The sequence below is a fragment of the Ursus arctos genome, unplaced genomic scaffold (genome assembly GCF_023065955.2).
Source record: "Ursus arctos isolate Adak ecotype North America unplaced genomic scaffold, UrsArc2.0 scaffold_2, whole genome shotgun sequence".
NCBI lineage: Eukaryota > Metazoa > Chordata > Mammalia > Carnivora > Ursidae > Ursus > Ursus arctos.
Genome location: NW_026622874.1, coordinates 21682229 through 21707111, shown reverse-complemented (window position 1 = coordinate 21707111; position 24883 = coordinate 21682229). Strand labels below are relative to the sequence as shown.

Sequence of the window (24883 nt, the reverse complement as noted above, 5' to 3'; positions counted from 1 at the left end):
GTACTTTTTTTTTTAAGGTTTTATTTATTTATTTGAGAGAGAAAGAGAGAGAGCGCACAAGTCGGGTGAGGGGCAGAGGGAGAAGCAAACTCCCCGCTGAGCAGAGAGCCCAATGTGGGGCTTGATCCCGAGACTCCTGGATCATGACCTGAGCCGAAGGCAGACGCTTAACTGACTGAGCCACCCAGGTGCCCTGCCCGAGTTAGTACTTTTTGATGAGCTTTTCATTTACTAAGGCTAATAAGCTGTTACATAAATAACAAATACTGGCTTCCAGTTTTAAAAATTTTATTATTTTTTAATATGCTAAAGATTTAAAGTAAATAGTCATTTATGTATTTATTATTAAAACTTTATTATTTAAGTAATCCCTATACCCAATGTGGGGTTCAAACTCATGACCCCAAGGTCAAGAGTCACATGCTCTTCCAGCTGAGCCATCCAGGCTCCCCATAAATAGTCATTTACATTTATTATTTTCCTTTGTGATTTTTTCCCACCGCTCTTAAGTTTAGGAAGCTCTCTATCAAGAAATAAGATAAATATTCCTTTTTTCCCCTATGGTTTTTAAGGGATTAATATGAAGTGTAGCAATTATGGTAATTATTTTGTACTTAAGTATTTAATCTATACGGAATTCATGTTGCCTGGTATTATATAAAGCTATAAATTTGGTTTTTGTCCAAATGGACCAGTTATGCCTACACCATTTATAATTCTTTCACTTGTTTCTTAACGTAGCCATTTCTTTTTATGAAGTGTGTATCAGACCAGTTCTGTCATTTCCTAACTGAAATAATACAGTGCAACATTATGTATAATTACGTATAATTGCAGTGTAACTTGGGTTTTTGTGCTGCTTTACAGATTGAATATAGAAACTGACCCTCCAGGAAGGAGACCAAAAATCAGTTCTTCATCCCAAGGCCCTGTTAAACTCCCAGAAACATCATATTCAAATGCTAATCAAATTATTTCACAGAGTTCTTCACACGGAACTAAAAAGGATCTAAGTAAATGTGTAGATTTTAAAGATATTAAATTGAGAAATGTTAGGAGTAAGCCTGACCATGGAATTAAAAACCTTAGCAGTCCTAAGATGGCCAAATATGTAAAACCTAAAACTGAAGTCCCGGCAAGTGAAAAACAATGGCCTCATGTACTCGCTCAGAGGGAGAAGGTGAAAGAACTCAAGGAAAAAAAGCACAAGAAATTTAGGGATAGTTCTGAAAAATGTGTTTTGGAGAAATGCAAGAGAATTCATTTTTCTCAGGATTATAATTCCAACAAGATAATTAAGGAACCCCTTGAATCTAGAAGAAGGAAGATCAGTTTCAAAATCCCAGTAAAATCCCGTGATACCGTCCAGAAGCTTGTAGAAGAAAATGTCTTCACTTTAGAGTCTAACAAGTCAAAGACTAAGCAGGAGAAAAAAGAAGGCCTGGAAGGCTCCCAAGTTTCATTAAATTTGATGAGGCACAAAAGTGAACGTTTATTTTCAGATCCTGCGTCTAAGCAGGCTGTTCGTGAGTGGAAAGGAAAAAACCATCATGAGCATCAAGAGAGTGATTCAAGTTCCAGGGAAAACCTAATCCAGGTAAGGTGGTGCAAAATGAGAAGATAGGTTTTAGGAAAGAATTTTAATAGGGTCGGGTTTGAGTTGTTTCTATTATCAATAACAATCACAGAGAGCTGATTCAGTTTAGGCAGGAAGCTATGTGTTAGTTCCTTTATCTTACCTCTTTAATTCCAGCCTCCTTAGGAAGCTATCCTGGCAAGTATTAAGGATCCATGATAGAAGGTGATGTGTGAAAAGGTGGAAAGAAGCAGTTACAGACAGTCCTTTCAGAAAAGCACTGTGACTGTTTCTTAGTCTCCTCTGTAACCCTGGGTACTATAGAACATCCAGGGGTCAGTATTCTGTGAATACCTATTCCTTTAACAATTATTTTTGGAGTGCCACTGTATGCCAGGCACTGCATTCATGGTGTTTTCCTCCAGAGACTTCTTCATGTGAGGAGACACACAGGCAATCCATCACCATAAGTCTATAAGTACTTATCACTTAACAGGAGAAGACAGAGACGGGAATAACAGCTTTGGTACACTGTAGACGGAATCCTTAAGAAAGGTTACTGGAGGGGGTATCATTGAACCTGAGAGCTAAAGAATGAAAAGGAGTTACTCAGGTGAAGGCCGGCGGGGGTGGGGGGGTCGGGGGTGTGGGGAGAAGCAGGGATGTTCCCGGCAAAGGGACTACATATACAGAAATCCAGGTTGGAAAGCTTGGCACATCTCTTTTGCTTTTAAGTTATGTAATAAATCAGCATGTGTGGACGAATTTGAGAACCTCATCTCTATAGCCTTGTTTGTGTGGCAAATAACATTATTTACCTTTAAGAGAACTTTAGAACCTTTGGAACTTCAGAACTTCGGACAGACTGAAATTTACAGACTGCTTTTAAACAGGGCTGGTTGGGGGGCACCTGGGTGGCTCAGTCCGGTAAGCGGCCGACTCTTTTTTTTTTTTTTAAGATTTTATTTATTTATTTGACAGAGAGAGAGACAGCCAGTGAGAGAGGGAACACAAGCAGGGGGAGTGGGAGACGAAGAGGCAGGCTCCCAGGGGAGGAGCCTGATGTGGGGCTCGATCCCAGAACACTGGGATCACGCTCTGAGCCGAAGGCAGACGTCCAACGACTGAGCCACCCAGGCGCCCCAAGCAGCTGACTCTTGATTCCGGCCTAGGTTATGATTTCAGGGTCATGGGATTGAGCCCTGCATTGGACTCTGCGCTCAGTGCAGAGTTGGCTTGTCTCTCCCCCTTCACTCCTCCCCCACGGCTTGTGCTCTCTCTCTCTCTAAAATAATAAATAAAATTTTAAGGAAAAAACCAGGGCTGGTCGAGCCTATCTCCTTTTAGGAATGAACACTATAGACTGCAGTATAAGATACTCCTTAGGAAAAACAGAGGGATTATAACTAGGAAGGCTGGAAGAGCTGGAGAGAGTACTTTTCGTTCGGTGAACTTGAAGGAGTCCAAAGAAGAAAATAATTGAGTTTGTTCTTTTCATTGCTTTCTTAAAGGAATGCTCCAGTTTTCTAGTGTTATAACCAGCTCTCTAGCGTAAAATATGAGAACGAAATTTGAAGTTGGGAGTATGTTCATTGAAATCTGTGTGACATTGCGTGATGTTTGTTCCCCGTACTGTGCGTCTAAAGAACAATGTGAGCAATCCCCAGCAGTATACCTTACCGTTTCTTTTTTTTTTTTTTTAAGGTTTTTTTATTTATTTGTTTGACAGACTGAGAGAGCACAAGCAGGGGGAGCGGCAGGCCGAGGGAGAAGCAGGCCCCCCACTGCAGAGAGCCCGATGTGGGGCTTGATCCCAGGGCCTGAGGGTCATGACCTGAGCCAAAGGCAGATGCCTAACCAACTGAGCCACCCAGGCTTGCCTACCTTATAGTTTCTTTTAGTCTCTAAATAGAATTACCACATAAATCAAAAGAGGTACATAGCATGAATATTAAGTTGTAAAAGAAGCAATTTTTTACATGATTACTTTCTAGTTATTGGAATTAAAACTCTATCAGCTGTTCCTTTGATAGCAGTCTTATCAGACTTAAAGTCATTACTTAAAGCACAGGAGCAGCAAGTAAATATTGTTCTTATCTTGAATATATTCTCTTTAGCATATTATTGACGGTAGCTAATCTTCTTAATATTATGTTTGTTGTTTTCTTCACAAGTTCCTCAAAAGATAAATTATCTTCCTAAAATGATGAGTATACTTTACAAGGAAATAATTGTTATTTTCTGAATTTGGCAATCCTGTTATTTAGTAATTCAGTTATGCTTTCCTAAGAGAAAAGAGCTTCTTTTGTTTCTTAAGTTTTATAGTCCTTTGATGGAGACCCCTTTGTTTGCACCCTCCCCTCACCATTGCAAACTAATGTTCTAAAGATTTATGGTTTATAGGACACTTTCATAAACAGCATCCCACTTAATCCTTACAGGCCTATGAGGTAGCAATTCAACAGTTTATCAAACATTAATTAAAGCTACCTGTTATGTATTAGGTACATTTCTAGGTTCTATGGATTTAGAGATGAATAAGATGATCTTTACCCTTGGGAAGTTCCCAGGGAGGCAGATTAGTAGACAAATATAGTTGTAATTTAGTGAAATAATATTAGAGTTAATAGAAGCTTGGGAGTGAGTTCAGGAAAGGCTCACCAAGGTGGAGATTCTTGAGCTTGGTGGTGAAGGGTGTGTAGAGCAAGGAATAAAGAGTCCTACTAGGATAGAGGGCCAGCGTCATAATGGTACAGCCATGAGGTTGCATGACAAGAGTGTACGTGGGCCCTTAAGTTGTTCAGTATGACTAGAGTTGAGATGTGTAGGAAATCTATGTATAGGAGAGGAAGTGGGAGAGGAAGCCAGGGTTCAGACAATGGGTTACTTTGTATCCCATGGGAAAGGTTTTGTTTTGTTTTATCTTGCATCCTGCAGATGGTATGGAAAGCCATTGAAACATAATCAGGGAAGCGGAATCTGGTTTTCAGGTCAGAATCACTCCAGTAGAGAAAACCATTGTCACTCTCATTATTGATACTCCCGTTTGCCATCCCCAGGGACGGCTGTATCCCAGTCATTTACTTGCTAAAGCATGGTAAGAGGAGGGAAACAGTTAAATGCCTGCTGAGACTTTCTTTTTTAATAGGGAGACGTCTTCAGGAACAATTGGCATGAACTTTCCTGGTTTGGAAGAGTGATAGAAAATTTATTGAAGTCCCTGGAAGTGGCCTGTGGTCAAAGAGAGTGAAGGGTAGTAATGACCTAAGTAAACAAATAGCAAGACTTCAAGTATCAGGAGTTGCAGGAAATTCTGATAATAATCTCTAGCTTGTTTGGCACTTCTTAGTTGGAGAGAGCCTTAAGGATCTGGTGAGATTTAAAGTCAGAGGGAGAAAGGATTGTAAAATCCAAGGTCATGGGACAGTAAACCTGTGTGTGTGATGTACATGGTGTTACATATACCATGCGAGGCTGCTGTTGGGAAGTTAGGATGGCAGCCAAATTCCCAGTAAAGCAACGTACGATACACTTGTCTGAAGAGAGTATGTAATTTATACCATATATAACTGCCTGTAAAATACATGTGAGTTTGGTGTTACGTTGGAGAATTCTTAGACAATGATATGGTTCAGTAGTGGCTTTTGTTGAGTTCCCTATTACCTGTACAGAGGGTTGGTTAAGTCTCATCTGCTTAGCAAAAGTGCCAAAGAAAACTTGGAATTAGAGAGATTTTCAACCTCTGCTAAAAGAGAAAATTAAAACACAAACCTCTGGCCCTCATGTAGAATACAGCTATGCAGTTTTCAGCTTTCCGCCTTCAGCCATCTCCTAATCTTCAGGTTCCCTTTTTTTTGTCATGTCACTTTTAGAAATGGGTCAGCTACTTCTGAGTGAAAAATTCCCGCCACTGAAGGCCAGCTTGTTTACCTTGGCCATGGTTCTTTCTGTTTCTCAGGGTGGCAGGTAGTTCTATTCTTAGAACATGAGTATTTTCAGGAATGTATATATGAATGAGTAAACTTTAAAGACTTTCTGCCTGGGGTGCCTGCGTGGCTCAGTCGTTAAGCATCTGCCTTCACTCAGGGCGTGATCCTGGCGTTCCGGGATCGAGCCCCACATCAGGCTCCTCCGCTAGGAGCCTGCTTCTTCCTCTCCCACTCTCCCTCCTTGTGTTCCCTCTCTCGCTGGCTGTCTCTCTGTCAAATAAATAAATAAAATCCGAAGGAAAAAAAAAAAGACTTTCTGCTTTGTTTCATTGACTTAATAGAATGAGGCTTGTCTATTTTAGGGGCAGTTTCTCATCTAGGGGCAATTGCCCCAAAGGGGGCATTTGGCTGTTGACTTGATGGAGACATTTTTGATTGGGAGGGAGTAGTGCTACTGGCATCTATTGGGTAGAGGCAAGGGATACTGTCAAACAACATTATGCTCATCATAGCGCCTAAAACAGAGAATTATCCAATGCCAAATGTCAGTAGTACCAAGGTTGAAAACCCTAATCTAGGTAATATGCTTCATTCTTAACTAATAAAATTACTTTTCATTTCAGAGTTTTGAAGCTCCATGTTCTTCAGCATCACTTGAAAGTATTCAAGATACAGACCAAGAGGTTACTGATATACTTATTTACTTTGAATATTTCAATGAAATTAAGTCAAACAGTTCCTATATTAATGAAAAATAATGACTATAAAAACCTTGGTAATTTGAAAATAACAGTGATATCTCAAATCAATGTGTAAGTTTTACGAAGTTATGAAAAACTAGTTGGAAAAATATTTACATTTAATTGATTACCTTTTTGTCTTTGTGTCTGATAAGCTCTAAAGTGTTTTGAATAAAGAGCATGGAGCCTATAGCCTACAAATTACACGAGTCCTGATTTAATGTTATCATACTTTTGCATGCTTAGGCCTAGGCTTACCAAAATTCAGTATGATATTAATCTTTTGGCCTCATTTTTCTGATCAGCAGTAAGATGAAGGTGTTATTCAGTGAAAATGAGAGTGATTGCCTATTTATTTATATATTTTTTTTACCTGTTGCTTCATTTCCCAGTTAGAATCTCCTGATTGACCCTCATGGAATTATTGCATAGACTTTTGTGTTTCTTGGTGCTAAATTAAAAGTAGATTCTTGAAACACTGCAGTTTTCTATTTAAAGAAGACTTTAAAACCATATTGATTGTTTTTTATTTGCGATAGTCACTTGTATTTTTCTGTCCTGCGGGTCAGTACTCCTTGATAGAAGAAAGATTCCTCACCCCTGCTCCAAAGCTAGATTATATGTACAATTCTTCATCTCAAAATACATCAGGGAGCTACTTCCCTGAAGTGAAAAGCGTCTTTAAGTCTAGATTTTAGTTTTTGATGGCTCATGAACAATCTTAGAAATCTCAAGAGGAGGCTTATCTTCCAGATGAAAAGATAGTTGGCTCCCAGAGTACATTGAAGTGAAAATGGGATGAGAATGAACTTATTTTGAAGGTCTATTTACTAGGCTCTGTGCAGGAAACTTCATATTATTTCATTTAATCCTCACAAAAATACTAACAAGAAGTAGATATTTAACATTCCTATTTTGTAGATGAACAAAGGAGACCCAAGGTAGTTAAAAAATTTCCTTGTCTAAGGTTACAGAGGTAGTAAGAGAAGAGCTAGTTTTAAAACGCTGTGTATGTTTATAAATCTGTATTCTTTCACTGTGCTGCCTCCATGTTTTTGTGATTTTTTTCCCACAAACCATCTCATCTTAAGTGAATTTACTAGAATTAATTGCTTTCTAATCTTATTAACCTGCAAGTAGATAATTCAAAATATTTTCCTGTGGGTCTTTTATAATTTAGATGCAGATAGTAGAAGAGCTCCATGCTGCACGTGTGGGAAAAAGTATGGATTTACCAGTGGTTTTATCTTCCGGGGAGTTAACGAGCATGGAGATTGACTTGGTGGAAGATGACGTACATTCCTCTGCTGGTATACCCTATCTGTAGATGATGCTGTTTATGATTTCCTATGCTTTCTCAGGAGTTAATGAGCCAACGTTCAATTTTTACAATACTTAGATGAAAAATGTTAAAATGTGCTCACTTGAAAAAAATAAGGTATGGTATATGTCCTCTAGCTACAGGAGTCAGGTCTAACATTTGTGTTATCATCATTTGTTTTATACATCACACATATTAGGCAGCTAGACATATTTTCCTTTTCTCTTTTTGCCAGGGGTCAGTAATCAGGGTTATCTTTTATTCTGCTATCAACTATCAGAGTTATCTTATATTCTTGCCCTTAATTATAACTTCTGACAATTTCAACTATGTAAAGCACTGATCAGTAATAGAGAACAAATTGAGGCTTATTGGAGGGGAGGTGGGCAGGGGGGCACGGGGATGGGTTAAATGGGTGATGGGTTAAGGAGGGCCCTTGTAGTGATGAGTACTAGGCGTTGTATGTAAGTGATGAATCACTAAATTCTACCCCTGAAACTGATATTATACCGTCGTATGTTAGCTAACTGGAATTTAAATAAAAACTTAAAGAAATAAGGCAGATTGCTCAAGGTATTATATTCATGGATTTCTTATTTAGGTAGTAAAGTTTTGATCATTCTTCCCACTCAGAGAAGGGGATAGATATTATCCAAAGTCTGTTAGCATACGATTTTGAATTGTATTTATAAAACTGTAATGCTACATTACATTCACATTGCACTTTTCAATTTATTAAGTGTTTTCCTGTGCATTAACTTACCTGATCCTCGCAATGGCCCTGTGAAATAATAACGGTGTTACCTGTTTTCTTTCATTTACACATATTTGTCTTTTCAATTGTATTTCACTCACAGTGTATTAAAATTAGCTTATAAATCCTAAGTGTACTACTACTCGTGATGCAGAACAAGGTTTGGCAAACATAGTTACTACTGGAGCAAATTAGTTTATGATTTAAAGTCCACTGAAACAATTCATGATATTTTACTGGTAGATAATTAAACATTGATTACTGTTCTTTTAAAGATTAGAGTGAACACATTTTGTTTTTGTTGTCTTTTAAAGGACTGCCTTCTCTTAAGAATACCATCAAAGTTCTATGATATCGAAATTTTAGTTATACAAGTCTGTTATCAAGTGTCATGAAATCTTAACTCTGCTCTTTTTCTCTAGCAAATACTGCTTTGGATAAAAAGCTTCTAATTGTTATTGACACAAATATTTTGATGAATCACCTCAATTTTGTTAGAATTTTGAAGACAACAGAAATTCCAGGTATTTATAAAGCATGATTTTGATTTTCTTATTTGAGTTGATATTTTATATTAACAATGATATAGGGTGTTTTTTCCCCCACAAATACATTTCCATTTAGATATGTTATGAAGTATATATCTTAAAATATATGTTAATAATCAGCATAAGTTTAAAAAAAAAAGGTGCCTTCACAGGTCAACCTAACAATCCAAAGTTACTCTTCTTTGATCTCCTACAGTATCTGTTTTTGTAACATTCATTTGATACTCACATCTGTCTTGTTTTTGTTTTCTTTTAAAGATTTATTTATTTGAGAGAGAGAAAGGGAGAGAGAGCGTGTTCTCAGGGAGCAGGTGCAGAGGGAGAGAGAGTCCTAAACTGACTCCGAGCTCAGAGCTGGACATGGGGATCGATTCCCGACCCTGAGATCACGACCTGAGCTGAAACCAAGAGTCAGACGCTTAACCTACTGCGCCAGCCAGGCGCCCCATACTTACGTCTGTTTTTAATTACCATTTTTAATGGTAATTAATCTCTTCATTTAATTTAATCTCTTCATTTAGACTGAATTTAATCTTCATTTAGACTGTGAATTTCTTACTTTATTTTTTTTATTTTTTAATTTTTAAAAAGATTTTATTTATTTATTTGACAGAGAGAGACAGCCAGCGAGAGAGGGAGCACAGGCAGGGAGAGTGGGAGAGGAGGAAGCAGGCTTCCAGCGGAGGAGCCTGATGCGGGGCTTGATCCCAGATCTCCGGGATCACGCCCTGAGCCGAAGGCAGACGCTTAACGACTGCACCACCCAGGGGCCCCTGAATTCCTTACTTTAAAACTTCCAGTGCTCCTACAGCAGTTCTTAGTAGCTCAATAAGTATTTGTTGACTTCTAAGAAATCTTTTTTATTTTTCAGGCTTTGACAGACTTGTGTTAATAATTCCCTGGGTGGTTATACAAGAGCTAGATCGTATGAAGGCAGGAAAACTGCTAAAACATGCCCAGCACAAAGCTGTGCCTGCAGTTCATTTCATCAACGATGGTCTCAAAAATCAAGATAAAAAGCTATGGGGTCAGTCACTACAGCTTGCCTCTCAAAAACTTTGTAAGTATTGTTCTCTCAGGTGTTTCTGATTAAGATTTGTTCAGGTGCTGACTCATATTGGGGGTGCAAAACTTAAAGAATTTATAATCATTGGAATGTGAAAAGGCTGGACGTAGTGATGGTTAGGGATATTCTATTAGGCTGGGTTCAGGCATTCTTGAATTTTTATTTTTCTGCTTCTAGACCTTCTTAGGGTATGTCTCTTTTTAACAGATATTGATGTATAGTTCTGTATGTGTAGTTTGCTTTATTATAGTACTTTGGTTTCTTTTCTTTTTATTTTTTATTTTTTTAATTTATTTTTTTAAATATTTTATTTATTTATTTGACAGAGATAGAGACAGCCAGCGAGAGAGGGAACACAAGCAGGGGGAGTGGGAGAGGAAGAAGCAGGCTCATAGCGGAGGAGCCTGATGTGGGGCCCGATCCCTTAACACCGGGACCACGCCCTGAGCCGAAGGCAGACGCTTAACCGCTGTGCCACCCAGGCGCCCCCCTTTTTTTTTTTTAATACCATTGTTGAGTGAGGAGGCCAGTAAGTAAGCGAGGTTTCTTATCTGTTACTGACTAGAATCTGTCACTCTACAGTTTGTATAATGCAGAGAGAGGCATTGTTTTCCTCGGGTTTGTCAGAATCTCTAATAAGGAGGTGTTCATATAATGAAGGTCTGTAGAGTTTCTCTTGATTTATTTTTTCCACATTAGTTTCTTTTCAGTCATTTTCAAATCATTTTAGCCTTAGAACCTAAGTATGCTCTTTATGTTATATATGTGTATCACCTTGTGGAAAAAAACATCTATGTGTAAAGCAACACTGTTGCCTCTGCAGAGTTTATACATATTTTTAGAGGATTTATTTCATTCTTTAAAACCATGTTTCCTCTCAACTCAGTCATTTATATATGTACATTTACACTAACTTAAATACCACGGATTTATGTTGTCTTCTCTTTCATATACACGATAAGATATGAAAGAATTCATCCTGTGATGAATCTAATCATGGTGTTAAGCCTGAGAAGGCTTTTGGCACAGTCGTTTAGTTTTAAATCTTTGAAGAAAGAGGGCCTCCATCATTCATTCATTCATTCCCTTTACAAATATTTACTAGCTCTTAGTATGTTCCATTTACAATTTTTATGCATTTTGAGCAGGAGCTTCATGTGGTACGTTTAAAAGCTTTTAAAGAAAAGCCATCAGTATTAGAGTTAAGAAAATACTAAAATGTTCAGGACGGCACTGGAGGAGATAATGCTAAGTGAAATAAGTCAAGCAGAGAAAGACAATTATCATATGATTTCCCTCATCTATGGAACATAAGAACTAGGATGATCAGTAGGAGAAAAAAGGGATAAAGAAAGGGGGGGATAATCAGAAGGGGGAATGAAGCATGAGAGACTGTGGACTCTGAGAAACACACTGAGGGCTTCAGAGGGGAGGGGGGTGGGAGAATGGGATAGGCCGGTGATGGGTAGTAAAGAGGGCATGTATTGCATGGTGCACTGGTGTTATATACAACTAATGAATCATTGAACTTTACATCAAAAAAACCCCAAATAAATAAAAAAAAACAAATAAAGAAGAACTTGAAGAAAAAGAAAATACTAAAATGTTCGAACATTTATATTAAATTGAACATCTTAGGTGGTCTTTTTTTTTTTAACTTCTCATTATGAAAAATTTCAAATGCAGAGGTTGAATAATGTGTGACTCCTTGTGTCCCTCTCACTCTTTTTCAGTAATTATCAACATTTTGCCATTCTTGTTTATTCTCTCATTTCCTTTTCTCCTCTTCCTACTCTTGGAACTCCTGCAGTAGTTTGAAGCAAGTCCCAGATATTGTATCATATCATTTTTACTCATAAATACTTTGGTATGTGTTGCTAACAGACAAGACTTTTTTTTTTTTTTTTGAACAGCTACACAATTAACAAAATTAACCCCTGATCTAAACCATCATGTCAGTAAAACCCCAAACCTTAAAAGGAGAGGAGAATTTTACTCTTAATCTTTTACTTTTTTTAGTTTGTTGCTATAAACTATATTTTATTATATAATAGTATGATAAGATGATAATAGTGGATAACACTTATATAACCATTATTCTCCAGACCTTTTTCCAAGTGCTTTACCAGCCAATATCTCATTCAAACCATACAGTACTTGTGGAAGATACTCTTACTAGCCCCATTTTATAAATGAGGAAATTGAGACACAGAGAGGTTAAGAACTTGTCCTAAATAGCATGTCTATTTCTTCAATAGATTTGCTTTGAAAATTATTTTATTTTATTTTTTATTTTTTTAAATAATTTTTTATATGTTAGTCACCATACAGTACATCCTTAGTTTTTGATGTAGCGTTCCATGATTCATTATTTGCATATAACACCCAGTACTCCACGCAATATGTGCCCTCCTTAAGATATTTTGGCCACATTTATTATTTATGGATGCTTGGTATGTTTCTTTTGATTTTTCCATGTTCATATGCTTTTTTGATGCTTTGACTTCCTCAGTCTCTCCTTTTTTTTAATGATTGAGGAGGTAAATCATAGTAGTGGTCTCAAACTTCTGTGCTGTTTCAATTTCTGGGTTTCTGCCTAGAAATCCATTTTGTGCTTTAATGTTTGAATGGTATTATTTGATTGTAGTTTTTATTAAATTGCTGAAATTGCTTTTAGTTATTAGGTCATAGATATAATAATAGATTATTTGTAATTGTCTATGTCAGGTAAGTCCTTTATGGGTTTCTCTGTATCATTGTTTTCTTCATTGATCATTAAAAACATTCTTCATATAAAGTACAAGGTGCTTAATAGGTTTATTCTGTTGATAATGATTTTATGATATCCATTAGAAATATCTTTAGGCTTTTTTATCTTAACAAAATTGCATTTTATATTCTAATGATAAACTAATAGTCTTATGAGAAAATTCAGGATTATTGAGTAAAATTAAATTTCCTGTTTGGAAAAAGGCAAAAACAAAATTAACTTTTATTACACTTTACAAATGTCAAGCACATTTGCAACCAGCTCTTAATAATTGCTGATTTTGTGTGTATTATTTTCCTGTTACATAATCATTGAGTATTATAACAATGTATTTTTTAAACAAGCATTCTTCCATTAAAAAAAGAAATGTCGATAGTTTATGTTAAATTGCCTTCGTTGACTATAATTTTAGCCTTGTCCTTAACTCTTTTTAACATTGTATTTATTTGTTGTAGTATTTAATATGGTTAGAGGAGAATAAGATTGAAATCTGATTGACCTGGGTTAATAACCTGACCTGGGGAAAGTTAAAGATGAGGAAACTAAGTAAATGAAATAGGGGAAAATAACCTTTGGCTCAGAAAATTATTGTGAAGATTGTTTGAGTTAAAGTATTTGATGGTTTATGGCCTAGAATCGGCGATAATTCTCTTGTGTCCCTGTTATGTGAAAAGCTTATACAGATTGACCGAAAAACAAAAAGATCCCTTTTCCCTAAATGGACAAAGATTATTAATAGGTAATTCACAAAAGAAGCAGTACAACTAGTCAACTTGTTTACTGCGAATACTCTCCTGTTTGCCATTCTTAATGTTGTTAATTTCTTATGTATAGATATTTTTAGTTTAGATCTTTCACTTTTTCCTTTCTTCTTTTCTATTGCTTCTAAGTTTAGAAAGTTATTCTTTTGCATTGTACCAGTGCTTTGGGTATATGAGTTAGTAACTTCTCAGGAGAGCAATTTATCAGTGTGTTTTAAGAAGCCTAAAGATACAATTTTCTTTCTAGAAATGTTTTCTAAGACATAATCAGAGATGCTGACAGTGATTTATATTAATAATGTTCATAACAGTATTATTAATACGGCAAAAAATTTGAAACAACCTGAGTGTCTAATATTTGGAGAAGTTACAGTACTATAGCTATGTGAGAGAATACTACTGTATTTCAAAAAATGTTAATGACAAAATAGGATTTAAAAGAATTTAAAAATCATCCCAAATTTGTTAGATTATGCATTATATACTTACAGATGGTGAACGTTGGATATATTTAGCTGATGGAATTATGACTTATTTTAATTTTCTTTATATTTTCCGTATTTTCCAGATTTTCTAAATTATTTTATTTTTATAAGGGCAAAATAAAGTTATCTGCCACCCCTACACCTGACATTTTTCCCACCACTTTTATATTTTCTTTTATTATATTTTTGTTGATTCACGCATTTGCCAAATACCTATACCAGACAGTGTTCTGTGACTGTATCAGTGAGAAACTGTTGAGCAGCTTAAATTCTTAAATTCTTAAATATTAAGCATCATATGAACTATAATTTAAACAAAATTTTGTGGGTTTTTTTGGTGTTGTGAGTAGACGTCATGCTGTTAGGCCATTGAAGCTGAGTTTTAAGTAATACATATTAATTAAAAAGTACTTGCTATTGCCTGTCATTGGGCCAACTGTTTCCTATAAATTTTCTTGTTTCATTTTCCTGGGTAAGCAGTTTGTCCAAGATTGCATGTCTAGTAAGTGGGAAAGCAGGGATTCAAATCCAGATTAATCTGTCTCCAGAGTCTTTGTTTTGTTCACTTTTGAGCAGTACCCGAGCAGGTGCTCACAAATATTTGTTGAATAAATATTTCATGAATATTCTTGCAGTTTTAGGTGTGTTTTCAAGCCCTGCATATTCTATAAAGAGTTAAAGAACAGATAATCTTGAATTTTGATGCCTTTAGAGCAATTTACTGTAAGCTTTAACCTTCTTTTGTCTGCTGAATTGTTTAAAGCTAATAATTTTTTGCTGCCCATGTTGCATTATGGTGTGTGGTATTTCCTCTGGACTAAAAGAAGGAAAATCGGCTGCTGTAATACATGTCTGTTTGGCTCACTGGTTGTCTGGTGAAAGAACTGAATCAGATCTTCAGGCTTATACTCTGAGATCAGTTCAGCTCTGTCTAGACTTCACTCGAGATTGTGAGCTCCTCAAGAGTTTGTCCTTGTATATCCAGTTACTTAGCACAGGGGCCTGGGTACACATTCAGCCCTATAAAAATATTTATTCCTGAATGAATGAGTTTTCTAATTTGAATGTTTAGAAGACTAAGTAATACAGGCTAAAAGTTGAGAGGGGGAAAAAAGTTATAGTCTAGGAACAGACTTGAGGCTCCTTGTCTAGTATGTCTTGAATTTTAGTGTGTAAGAGACTCAGCGAGGGTTTAAATTCATGTTTGGGTCCAGACTCCAAAGATTCTTTTTTTTTTTTTTTTTTTAAGATTTTATTTATTTATTTGACAGAGAGAGACAGCCAGCGAGAGAGGGAACACAAGCAGGGAGAGTGGGAGAGGAAGAAGCAGGCTCTCTGCAGAGGAGCCTGATGTGGGGCTCGATCCCATAACGCCGGGGTCACGCCCTGAGCCGAAGGCAGACGCTTAACGATTGAGCCACCCAGGCGCCCCGAGACTCCAAAGATTCTTATCCAGAACTGGGTCTGGGGTGTGGCCCTGAAATCTTATTATTAAGTACCCGAGGGAGTTTTGAGGCATGTAGTGTAAGGACTTAGGAAAAACACTGTCTTTGGTCTTCTTTCTACACATTACATCATTTTCACAGAAACCAAACTTTTACATCATGCTTTAAGGCTTGCAGAATGCCCAAGGACACTCTGCCAGCCTTTCGTGAACACTTGGTAGGAATTTTTGTGTTTTCTACTTAGGGCCCATATTGCCTTTTCCTATCCATCTCTAAATGTTAATTGCTCAGAGGTTAAGGAAAAGCAGACACATGAAAATGGTTCTGTTGCTGGTAGAACAGTTATTCATTATTTTACAGACCTCTTTTAAGTGGAGATCATTTTAAGGATGATATAATCCTATAATTTACAATCTCTAAGTGACTGAACTGAGACTAGACTTCATAGCTTTAGGTTTCTAATATAGCATTTAACTTACTGATCACTTTCTTTCTTTTGTGTTTAATAGTCATATCCTATTCCATTTTAGTGGTAAACTAACTACTTTGGTAATTCTACCTGAATTGTACCTTCTTTGGAATTCTACCTGAATTCTAGGTCCCGAATTTTTAAAGCATTGTTTTGCTGTGTCTCATTTTTCTCTTTTTATTTAGGAAGTGTTCTTTCTCTTAGATGTTTTTGACTTGTAAATACAGCCTAGACTGTCCATATTTTTGGTATGCTTAAATTGATTGTCGCTTTTGCTGAATTTGCAGATGGACTGAGTGACGAGAACAATGATGATCGAGTATTAAAATGCTGTCTTCAGTACCAGGAATTATTCCCTTGTTCTCTTGTTATTCTGTGCACGTGAGTTTCATAGTCATTTTATCTTTTTTTTTTTTTTAATAGCAACTATTCCAAAGAATTTTTGAAAGTCATATTATACCCACCATACTAAGGATCAAAAAAACATACGTGATTTTCGAAATCTGCCAGTAAGCATATTTAATTCTGTATCACATTCTTTTAACGTGTAAGCTATAGAAGAATGAGATTTGAAACCTATGAAGTCTTATTTCGGTTTTATTTCTAGGACATTCCGAAACCTTTTATAAAAGCTGGGGACAGCCAATTTAATCTGCCAATAAAAGAGTTCAGAAATAAAAGTCTAACAAATTTTTGGTCATGAGGCAAGAAGGTTATTTAATTAATTAATTAATTTGTGGGGAAGAGGCAGTTGGTGTTGGAGGTATGCCTCTGGTGCCTGTTCATAGAGTGAGGGCTGGAGTCACGGATCTCCCACTGACCGGCCTTGTGACCTGGGAGTTGCTTAACTTAGTTTCCTCATGTGTAAAATACAGGGGGGATACTAATACCTGCCTCCTGGAGTTACCATGAGTACTTAGATAATGTATACGTAAAGGACTTAGGGTAGTGCCCAGTACGTAAAACGATCTCAGTAAGAATCTTTTTCTCCTCTTCCCTTTCTCCTCCTTCCCTTCCATTCCCAACTAGTATTTTCATAACTTAGTTCTAAGGTAAAACTAACATAATGTTAAGTAAAATTATACTCATCGTGAATAAGAAAAGGCTCTGCAGGAACCAAGAAGAGCAATTTTAAACTGCCCTTTTAGTCTGAGTTTTATTCACTGAAAAGTGGAGTTTTTTTTTTACAGTTTCACAATCATGCCTAAATTCTGTATGAAATACTGCAATTATAGAAATGAATAGCCCTAAGGTTTTTATTGTAAGGGGGCTTGGGCAGTTTTCATTTTAAATATATGGAAGCATTGAATCACTATATTATACACCTGAAACTAATATAACACTGTATGTTAACTAGAGTGGAATTAAAATAAAACTTTAAAAAAAATTTAAAAATTCTCATTTTAGCTGTCTTCAAAGATGATGGTATTCTATTTGTGATTAAAGGAAATACTAAAGATTTCTGTCTCTAGGTTATTTAAAATTATATTTTGATCTAGGGCATAATGTATCATCTTGGAGTTTGTGGAAGGCTGAAATAGGATAATTAATATGTTAATCATTTTGAATTTGAAATAAGCTAAATTTGAGAGATAATTGTTATGTAATTGTTGCTTTCTTAGTTCAACTTAGAATGAATATTAAATTTGTGAGACTCTATCAATTCTCCATTATTTCTGCAGTCACTGTTTTGTGATTAACAGATGTAACATTTTTAGTGAAATGAAAATTTGTAGTTGGACTTTACTTTTAATTCTAGCATTATGTTCCAGGGGAGTCTGTTTTTTATTTTTATTTTTTCCTTTAAAAGGCCGGAATCATGTCTACTGTGTAAGTCCCACGAACTTATTATGAGGATACATTTACTTTACTTAAATGGATGATGATGACGATGATGATGGTATTGATAATGATAGTACTAGGAGAACCCTTCTCCAACACTATGTACTATACCTAGTTCTAAGTGCATTACTTTACATTTACAATCCTGAGTGTGGGCCAGCAACCCCCAGCTCATATCTCTATTTCTATCTCTCTTCTGAATTCTAGACTAGTATATTAATCTACTTGTTTGCTTTCTCTACTTGGATGTGTCATAGACATCTGGGATGTACCATCTCCAAAAATGAACTCTTGATTTTTCTTTCTAAGCTCTTCTCCATCTGAATAAAAAGTGCCACTTTCTATCCATTTGCTAGAGCCAGAAACCTAGGAGTCCTATTTGATAACTACCCCTCCCTCATAATCTATATCTGATCAGTTAACAGGTCCTGTGCACTTTTCTTCGTCTCCTCTACCACCATCCCTTGTCCACCATGCTGTTTTTCCACTTCCTTTTTGACTCTGAGACTAATTTATGCTCTCTACTTCCACACTTGCTGTCCTCCATTTATTCTTCAAAAAGTAATAATGGTAATTTTTCATTTTTAATTAAAAAAAGTTTCATTTTGGAGAATTTCAACGATAGTCAAAGTGAAGAAGAATTAATAAACTCCTAAGTCTTTAGCTACAATTATCAAAATTCTCCCATTCTTCTGTTGTCTATATCCATTCACTCCCTCTCCCCTCGCATGATTATTTTTATAAGGTTTTTTGTGTTTGGAGGGAAAATGTACAATATTGAAATGCACAAATCTTAACTATATGATGTCAACAGCGGATATACTGATGTAGCCGACATCCCTCACAATATATAGAACACTTCCATCATCCCAGAAAATACTCTTATGCCCCTTTGTGCCCTTTTTCTAGTTTCTTAAGGTGGAAGCTGAGATCACTTGTTTGAGACTGCTATAAGTTTACCTGTAAGCACTGTTTCAGTTGCATCCCACAAATTTTCATGTTTTATTTTTATTTTCATTCTCTTCAATATAACTTCCCTCTGACATTTAGATGTTTGTTGTTTAATTCCAAATATTTGCACAGTTTCCAGTTTTCTTCTTGCTATCAATTTGTACTCTAGTTCCACTTTGATTTGAGAACATTAACATGATTTCTTTTAAATTTGTTAGTTTGTTTTATTGGCAAGAATCTGGTCTATCTTGGTGAATGTTTTACGTGCACTTAAAAGAATTTGTATTCTGTTCTTGTGGGTGGAGTATTCTGTAAATTTTAGTTAGGTCAAGTTGGTTGATAGTATTGTTCAGGTTTTCTATAACTTTACCAATTGTCTGCTTATTCTGTGATTATTGAGAGAGGAGTATTGAAATCTCTAACTATAATTATGGGTTTAATTCTCCTTTCAGTTCTGTTTGTTTTACTTCATGTCTTATGAAACTTTGTAGTAAGATACATACTTTTTTAGGATTGTTTAGGATTGTCTTTGGAGAACTGACCCCTTTCTCATTGTATGATGTCTCTGTTCCTGAAAGTCTCATTTGTTTAGTATTAATACTACCATTCCACTTTTGGTTAGTATTTATGTGGTATATCCTTTCCCATCCATTTATTTTTAACCTGTGTCTTTATACTAAGGTAGCATATAGTTGGTACTTTATTTTTTGTCCAGTCTGACAATTTGTCTTTTTTTTTCTTTTTGAGAGAGAGAGCACAAGCAGGGAAGGGCAGAGAGAGAGAGAGAGAGAGAGAGAGAGAATCAAGCAGGCTCCACACTCAGTACCCGAAACAGGGCTTGAGTTTTACCACCTTGAGATCATGACCTGAGCCAAAATGAAGAGTGGGACACTTAACCCACTGAGCCACCCACACGCCCCACAACTTCTGTCTTTTAATTGATGAGTTTATACCACTTACATTCAATTGGTTGGATCAAATCTACCTTTTTGATAATTATTTTCTGTTTCATCTGTTATTTTTCTTTCTTTTCTTTAGTTAATTGTGTATGGTGCCATTTTATCTCCCTTATTGAATATTTATACCTTTTTGAAAAAAAACATTTTAATGGTTGCCCTAGCATTTATAGTATACATCTTACTTGATCAAAGTCTACCTTCAAATAATATTATATTGCTTCATGTTCAGTGTAAGGATCTCATAACAGTTTCTTTCTCCCATCCTTTGTGCTATCATTGTCATATATGTTACCTTTACAAAAATGATGATAAACACACGTTTTGTTACTATATTTGCTTCCATCATTTGCCGTTTAAAGCAATTAAAAATAAGGAAGAAGTGAATATTTTAAGTGAATATTTTACTTCCATTTTTTGCACTCTTCATTATTTTTATAGATTCAAGTTTCTCTCTGGTGTTATATTTCTTCTGCCTAAAAAATTTCTTTGACATGTGTGTGTCTATTGCCAGTGAAATTTTTGGTTTTGTTTGTCTGATAATGTCTTTATTTCTTAATTTATTTTTGAAAGATATTTTTGCTGGATATACAGTTCTGGGTTGACTTTTTTTTTTCCTTCCAGTATTTTAAAGAGGTGACTCCATTTTCTTCTAGTTTGTATGGTTTCTGATGAGAAGTCTGATGAAAATGCTATCTTTGTTCTTCTATATGTAATGTCTTTTTTTTTTTTTAACTTTCTGCTTTCAAGGGTTTTTCTTTGTCTTTTGTTTTTTAGCCGTTTATTTTAGCTGTTTTTAGCAGGTATGTCCAGGTGTTTGTGTGTGTGGCATGTGTGGCATGGGGGTTGGGGGATAGGTAGGGAAGAAGGATTTATCCTGCTCGATATACTCTGAGCTGTTTGGATCTCTGGTTTCCTGTCTGTCTTCAGTTTTAGATAGTTCTCAGCCACTATTTCTTCAAATATTTCTTCTGCCCATTCCCTCTTTTCTCCTTCTCATATTACAGAATTATACTGCAGTAGCCAGTTTCCGAGATGACCCCAGTGATTTCTGCCTCTTAGTATTACTGCCCTGTGTAGTCCCCTCCTGCACTGTACCTGGGTTGGTTGTACCAGGGACGTACTATCACTCTCGGATGAGGTTATAAAAATCAGGATGTTAAAGACTGGGACTTCCTTCTCGGGTACTCTTTTGCTTTCTCTGCTCTCAAATCACTTGTTTTGTGGAAGCAAGCTGCCATGCTATGAACAGCCGTATGGAATAGACCCGCATGGGGAGAAACTGAAGCCTCCAGCCAAGAGCCAGTGATGGACTAAGGCCTGCCAACAGCCACATGAATGAGTGCCAATTAAACCTTGAGATGGCTGCAACCCTAGGCAACAGCATGTTCCAACCTTGTGAGAGACCCTGAGCCAGAACCAACCAGTCAAGCTGCTCCCAGATTTCTGACTCTTAGAAGCTGTGTGAGATAATATGTGTTCGTTTTAAGCTGCTAAGTTTTGGGATAATTTGCTATACAGCAACAGATAACTAATACAGGCACTTATGTTGGACTGTTTGATATTGTCCCACAGCTGCTGGATTAAAAAAAAAGCACTTTTATTCTCTTTTTATTTCAGTTTGGGTAATTTCTTTCCTTTCCTCTGTCAAGTCTGCTGAGGGGCCTATTGAAGACAGCCTTCATTTCTGTTACTGTGGCTTTTTTTTTTTTTAATTGCTGGCATTTACATTTAATTTTCATGATTTTCATCTGTGCTGAAATTGCCCATCTGATTTTGCATGCTATTCACCTTTTCCATTAGAGCCTTTAACAAATCAAAATTATTTAAAATTCCCTAGCAGATTGCTTCAACATCTGTGTCATATCTAAGTCTGGTTCTGTTGATTGCTTTGTCTCTGGGTAGCATGTTGTTTTTTTCTGCACAGAATTTATATGCAGATTTCAGGGTTCACCTACTCTGTGGTTTCCTCCTTTCTTCAGGTCCCCCCTTAAGTTTTTGTCTGCTCTGGCCAGCCCTGAACATTGTCTTCTGACATTCCAAGTTACTGTGGCTGTGCTTTCTGTTGTAGCCATTAATGCCCTTGGGCAAAAAGACCGTTGTAGCTCTTACCAGAGCAGTACCTCTGTGCTGAGGGTAGACTTCCCTCCAGCTCCTGCCTTCATTTTATTGCTCTCTAGTGCCTTCAGATAGCTTTTTTTTTTTTTCCTTTTTTGTCCAAATTTTCTAATTCTCATCTGTGGGAAGATTAGTCTGACCAAGCTACTCTACCATTAACAAAAGCTGGAAACCTGTTGGATTCCAGAACAGCAATTTAATAAACACAGATCTGATCATGTCACTTACCCACTGAAGCCCTTAAATGTCTTTCCATTTATTAATGCTCTTGGCTTTCTCTATAGCTACATAAACTGGTCTCATGCACTATGCTTTAATCATACTTTCTTCTTTCAGCAAATAGCACATTCTCACCATTTGTCTTATGCTCACTGTGAGTAAATTTGTAATTGCCTACCACATGGAAATTATTTCCCTTACTATGGCTCTCTGTTTATTTCTCTTCGGATGATCATATTCCTGTGTCTAAATCCAGCTCCCACTTACCAGGTACAATTTTGGGCAAATTACTTAACCTCTTTACACCTCCGTTTTTCATTTGTGAAGAGGGGATAAAAATAGTACCACTCCTACCTATGAAGTTTACTGTGAGAATTGAATGGATTGATATCAATATGCTTAGAACAGTGCCTAGTACCAGGAAAAAACTCAATATATAATAATTATTATTTTCAAAAGCTCAGGTGCTGTGACTTTACTGTGTGTTAATTCCTTTATCTTCTTTGTTTAAAAAAAAAACCTGTTATCCTTTGTTAATATATTTGTTGAGAATCGCCCACCTCTGATTAGATCCCATGTGTTTTGAGTTGCCATGTGATTTATCTTATAAAAAATAAAATATTTTTTCCTCCTAACCCCAACCTTAGGGATGATAGAAATTTAAGAAACAAAGGCCTAATAAGTGGTGTGAAGTCACTCAGTAAAGAAGAATTGAGTGCAGAGTTATTAAACTTATCTCTGAACACAGATGTATGTCATCAGCCTTGTATATCTAAACAACAATTGAAAGCAGGTAGTATTCTTACTACAAATAATTAGAAATATATCTTCTTTTATGTACTGACATTAATAACAATTGGAATTGATAATAAATTTTCATCTTGTACATTTAAAATAACACTGAAATATTTGCCGGCACACAAATGGTTAGAAATAAATGAAAATAGAAAGAAAGAAGGAAGGAAGGACGGGAGGGAGGAAAGGAAGAAAGCAAAGAAAGAAAGAAAAAATGAAAGAAAGAAGTGAAAATTATAACAGTAATCCAAAAAACCCACAGTTAACATTATTGTGTTCTACATATGCTTTCACAAATTAATTTGAATTTTTGCCCATACACTCGCATACATTTTTACATGTTTATGATCATCATGCACATGTAATTTTGTACCTTTTAATTAATAGTAGCTACAGGAAATATTCATTCAAGGTGGAGAGAAATTTTTAATTTCCTTTTAATACTAGTTTCCTATTCATAACCTTCTATTAATGCAATAAAAAACTGAGTAATAAGAGGAATTTGAAAGATTCTAATAATAGTTTTATTTTTAATTTTAAACTAATACTTAAAAGTAAAGGTAGTACAATTGTTTTATCTTTTTTTTTCTTTTACCAGAATAATCTGTCCTATAACTTGATATTTGATGGAATGTTATATTAAATTTGACATAATTTTAAAATACATTCCAAACCTTCTCCCTGTGTTGGAAAAATAAATATTGAAATCTTTAATATTGCATGTATTTTTTATGTGTAATTGTATAAAAATTCATATATTTGCTACTACTGCTACTTATTTGACCTTTTTGGTAATAAAATTTCTTTTGTCATAATATTCAAAATGACATTTAGATGGAGGAAGAGGATATTTTAGTTTATGGTTTTTCAGGGGTAACATGCTTTCAGTTTGTCCATTCTATTACTATCACTTCAAGTCCTTAGTCGGTGTTTGTAGAGATAAGCCACTTAATATTTTACATTTTGCCATAAAGAAATTGCAGTTGTGTTCAGGTATCAAAATAGTAATGTTAATGAAATGATGTCAATTGAAATAATAAAAACTCACTTTAAAGAGGAGGTCCTTTCAAAACAATTTACTGATGTGAGCTGCAACTGGAAGAATATATTATTTTTGGAAGAAAACACACTTTGATCCATAATTCTTCATTTTCTATTATAAATTGATGCAAAGCATTCTTTTAATTTTTCCTTTTTTTTAGAATAATAAAACAAAAATTATGGTTGAAATATTACATATTTCCTAAATTTTTGTTTTAATAAAAATATTCTGTTGCCTTTTGTTAAAAAGAAAGCATTTGCTAATGTGATATATTTGTGTTGCTTCTAAAACAGCTATTCTATAGATACATGTTTCTAAATACTGTTTAAAAAGTTTTGATTTGGTTTCTATGTAATTTAAATACTAATTATATACATAAAATGTTTACTGTTTATGGCTAAATACCAATTATATATGTAAAATACTTACTATTACATTGGTGTCTTAAATAAAGCCTGTAACTCTTTGTTTTAAAGAAGCAACACTGTTAGAAGGGAGCTGTGAGGAAGAACCCGCACGTTCTGGAGTACCCATTATACTTGAAAGCATGGTATCTGATCTTGAAAAATCTCTTGGAACAGCTTTATCTTCAATACTAGAAACAGAAATGAAAATTGCTTTTGGAAACCTTTGGATGGAGGTGATTATTTCAACTCTATTAGTTGAAAATTTCTGTTTCATTGCTAAAGATTTATGACCTCATCTTAGGAAATAGGACTTGGATAAAGTGTGTAAGCTTCATTGTGATAATCTATATCCCATTATTTTTTTTCTTGAGGTTTTGAAATAACTTCTTGAACGTTTAATGATGAACATTTCCTAAAGATTAGAAATGATATTTTATTTTTTTTTCAGTGAACAACTATTTATTAGGTATTTACTGTGTGTCAGACACATTGCCCCCAGGGAGCTTAATTTGAATTCAGAAAAACTTCTGTCTTCTATAGTTTATTTGAATTAGAATGTCTACTATAGGGAATTCCCATAGCAATATGTATTCAGAAAAAGAAGTGTATATTTTGGCTTATGTCATATAAATACGAGAATCAAAGTATAAAAATGATCATTATTAGCAAGATAGTTTATATTTTCTATT

At 35.5% G+C, this 24883-nt stretch overlaps 1 protein-coding gene across 3 annotated transcripts in view; it reads left to right on the top strand.

The window, feature by feature from the left end:
- SWT1 (SWT1 RNA endoribonuclease homolog) overlaps positions 1 to 24883 on the top strand; it is a 112455-nt gene that overhangs the window by 13070 nt on the left and 74502 nt on the right. For all 3 annotated transcript variants that reach the window (XM_026509225.4, XM_026509224.4, XM_057314945.1), the window contains 8 exons: positions 868 to 1597; positions 6129 to 6188; positions 7426 to 7555; positions 8743 to 8844; positions 9740 to 9928; positions 16152 to 16245; positions 22598 to 22743; positions 24264 to 24427. In XM_026509225.4, coding sequence (XP_026365010.1) covers positions 868 to 1597; positions 6129 to 6188; positions 7426 to 7555; positions 8743 to 8844; positions 9740 to 9928; positions 16152 to 16245; positions 22598 to 22743; positions 24264 to 24427 — 1615 coding nt within the window. The remainder of the gene's footprint in view (positions 1 to 867; positions 1598 to 6128; positions 6189 to 7425; positions 7556 to 8742; positions 8845 to 9739; positions 9929 to 16151; positions 16246 to 22597; positions 22744 to 24263; positions 24428 to 24883) is intronic.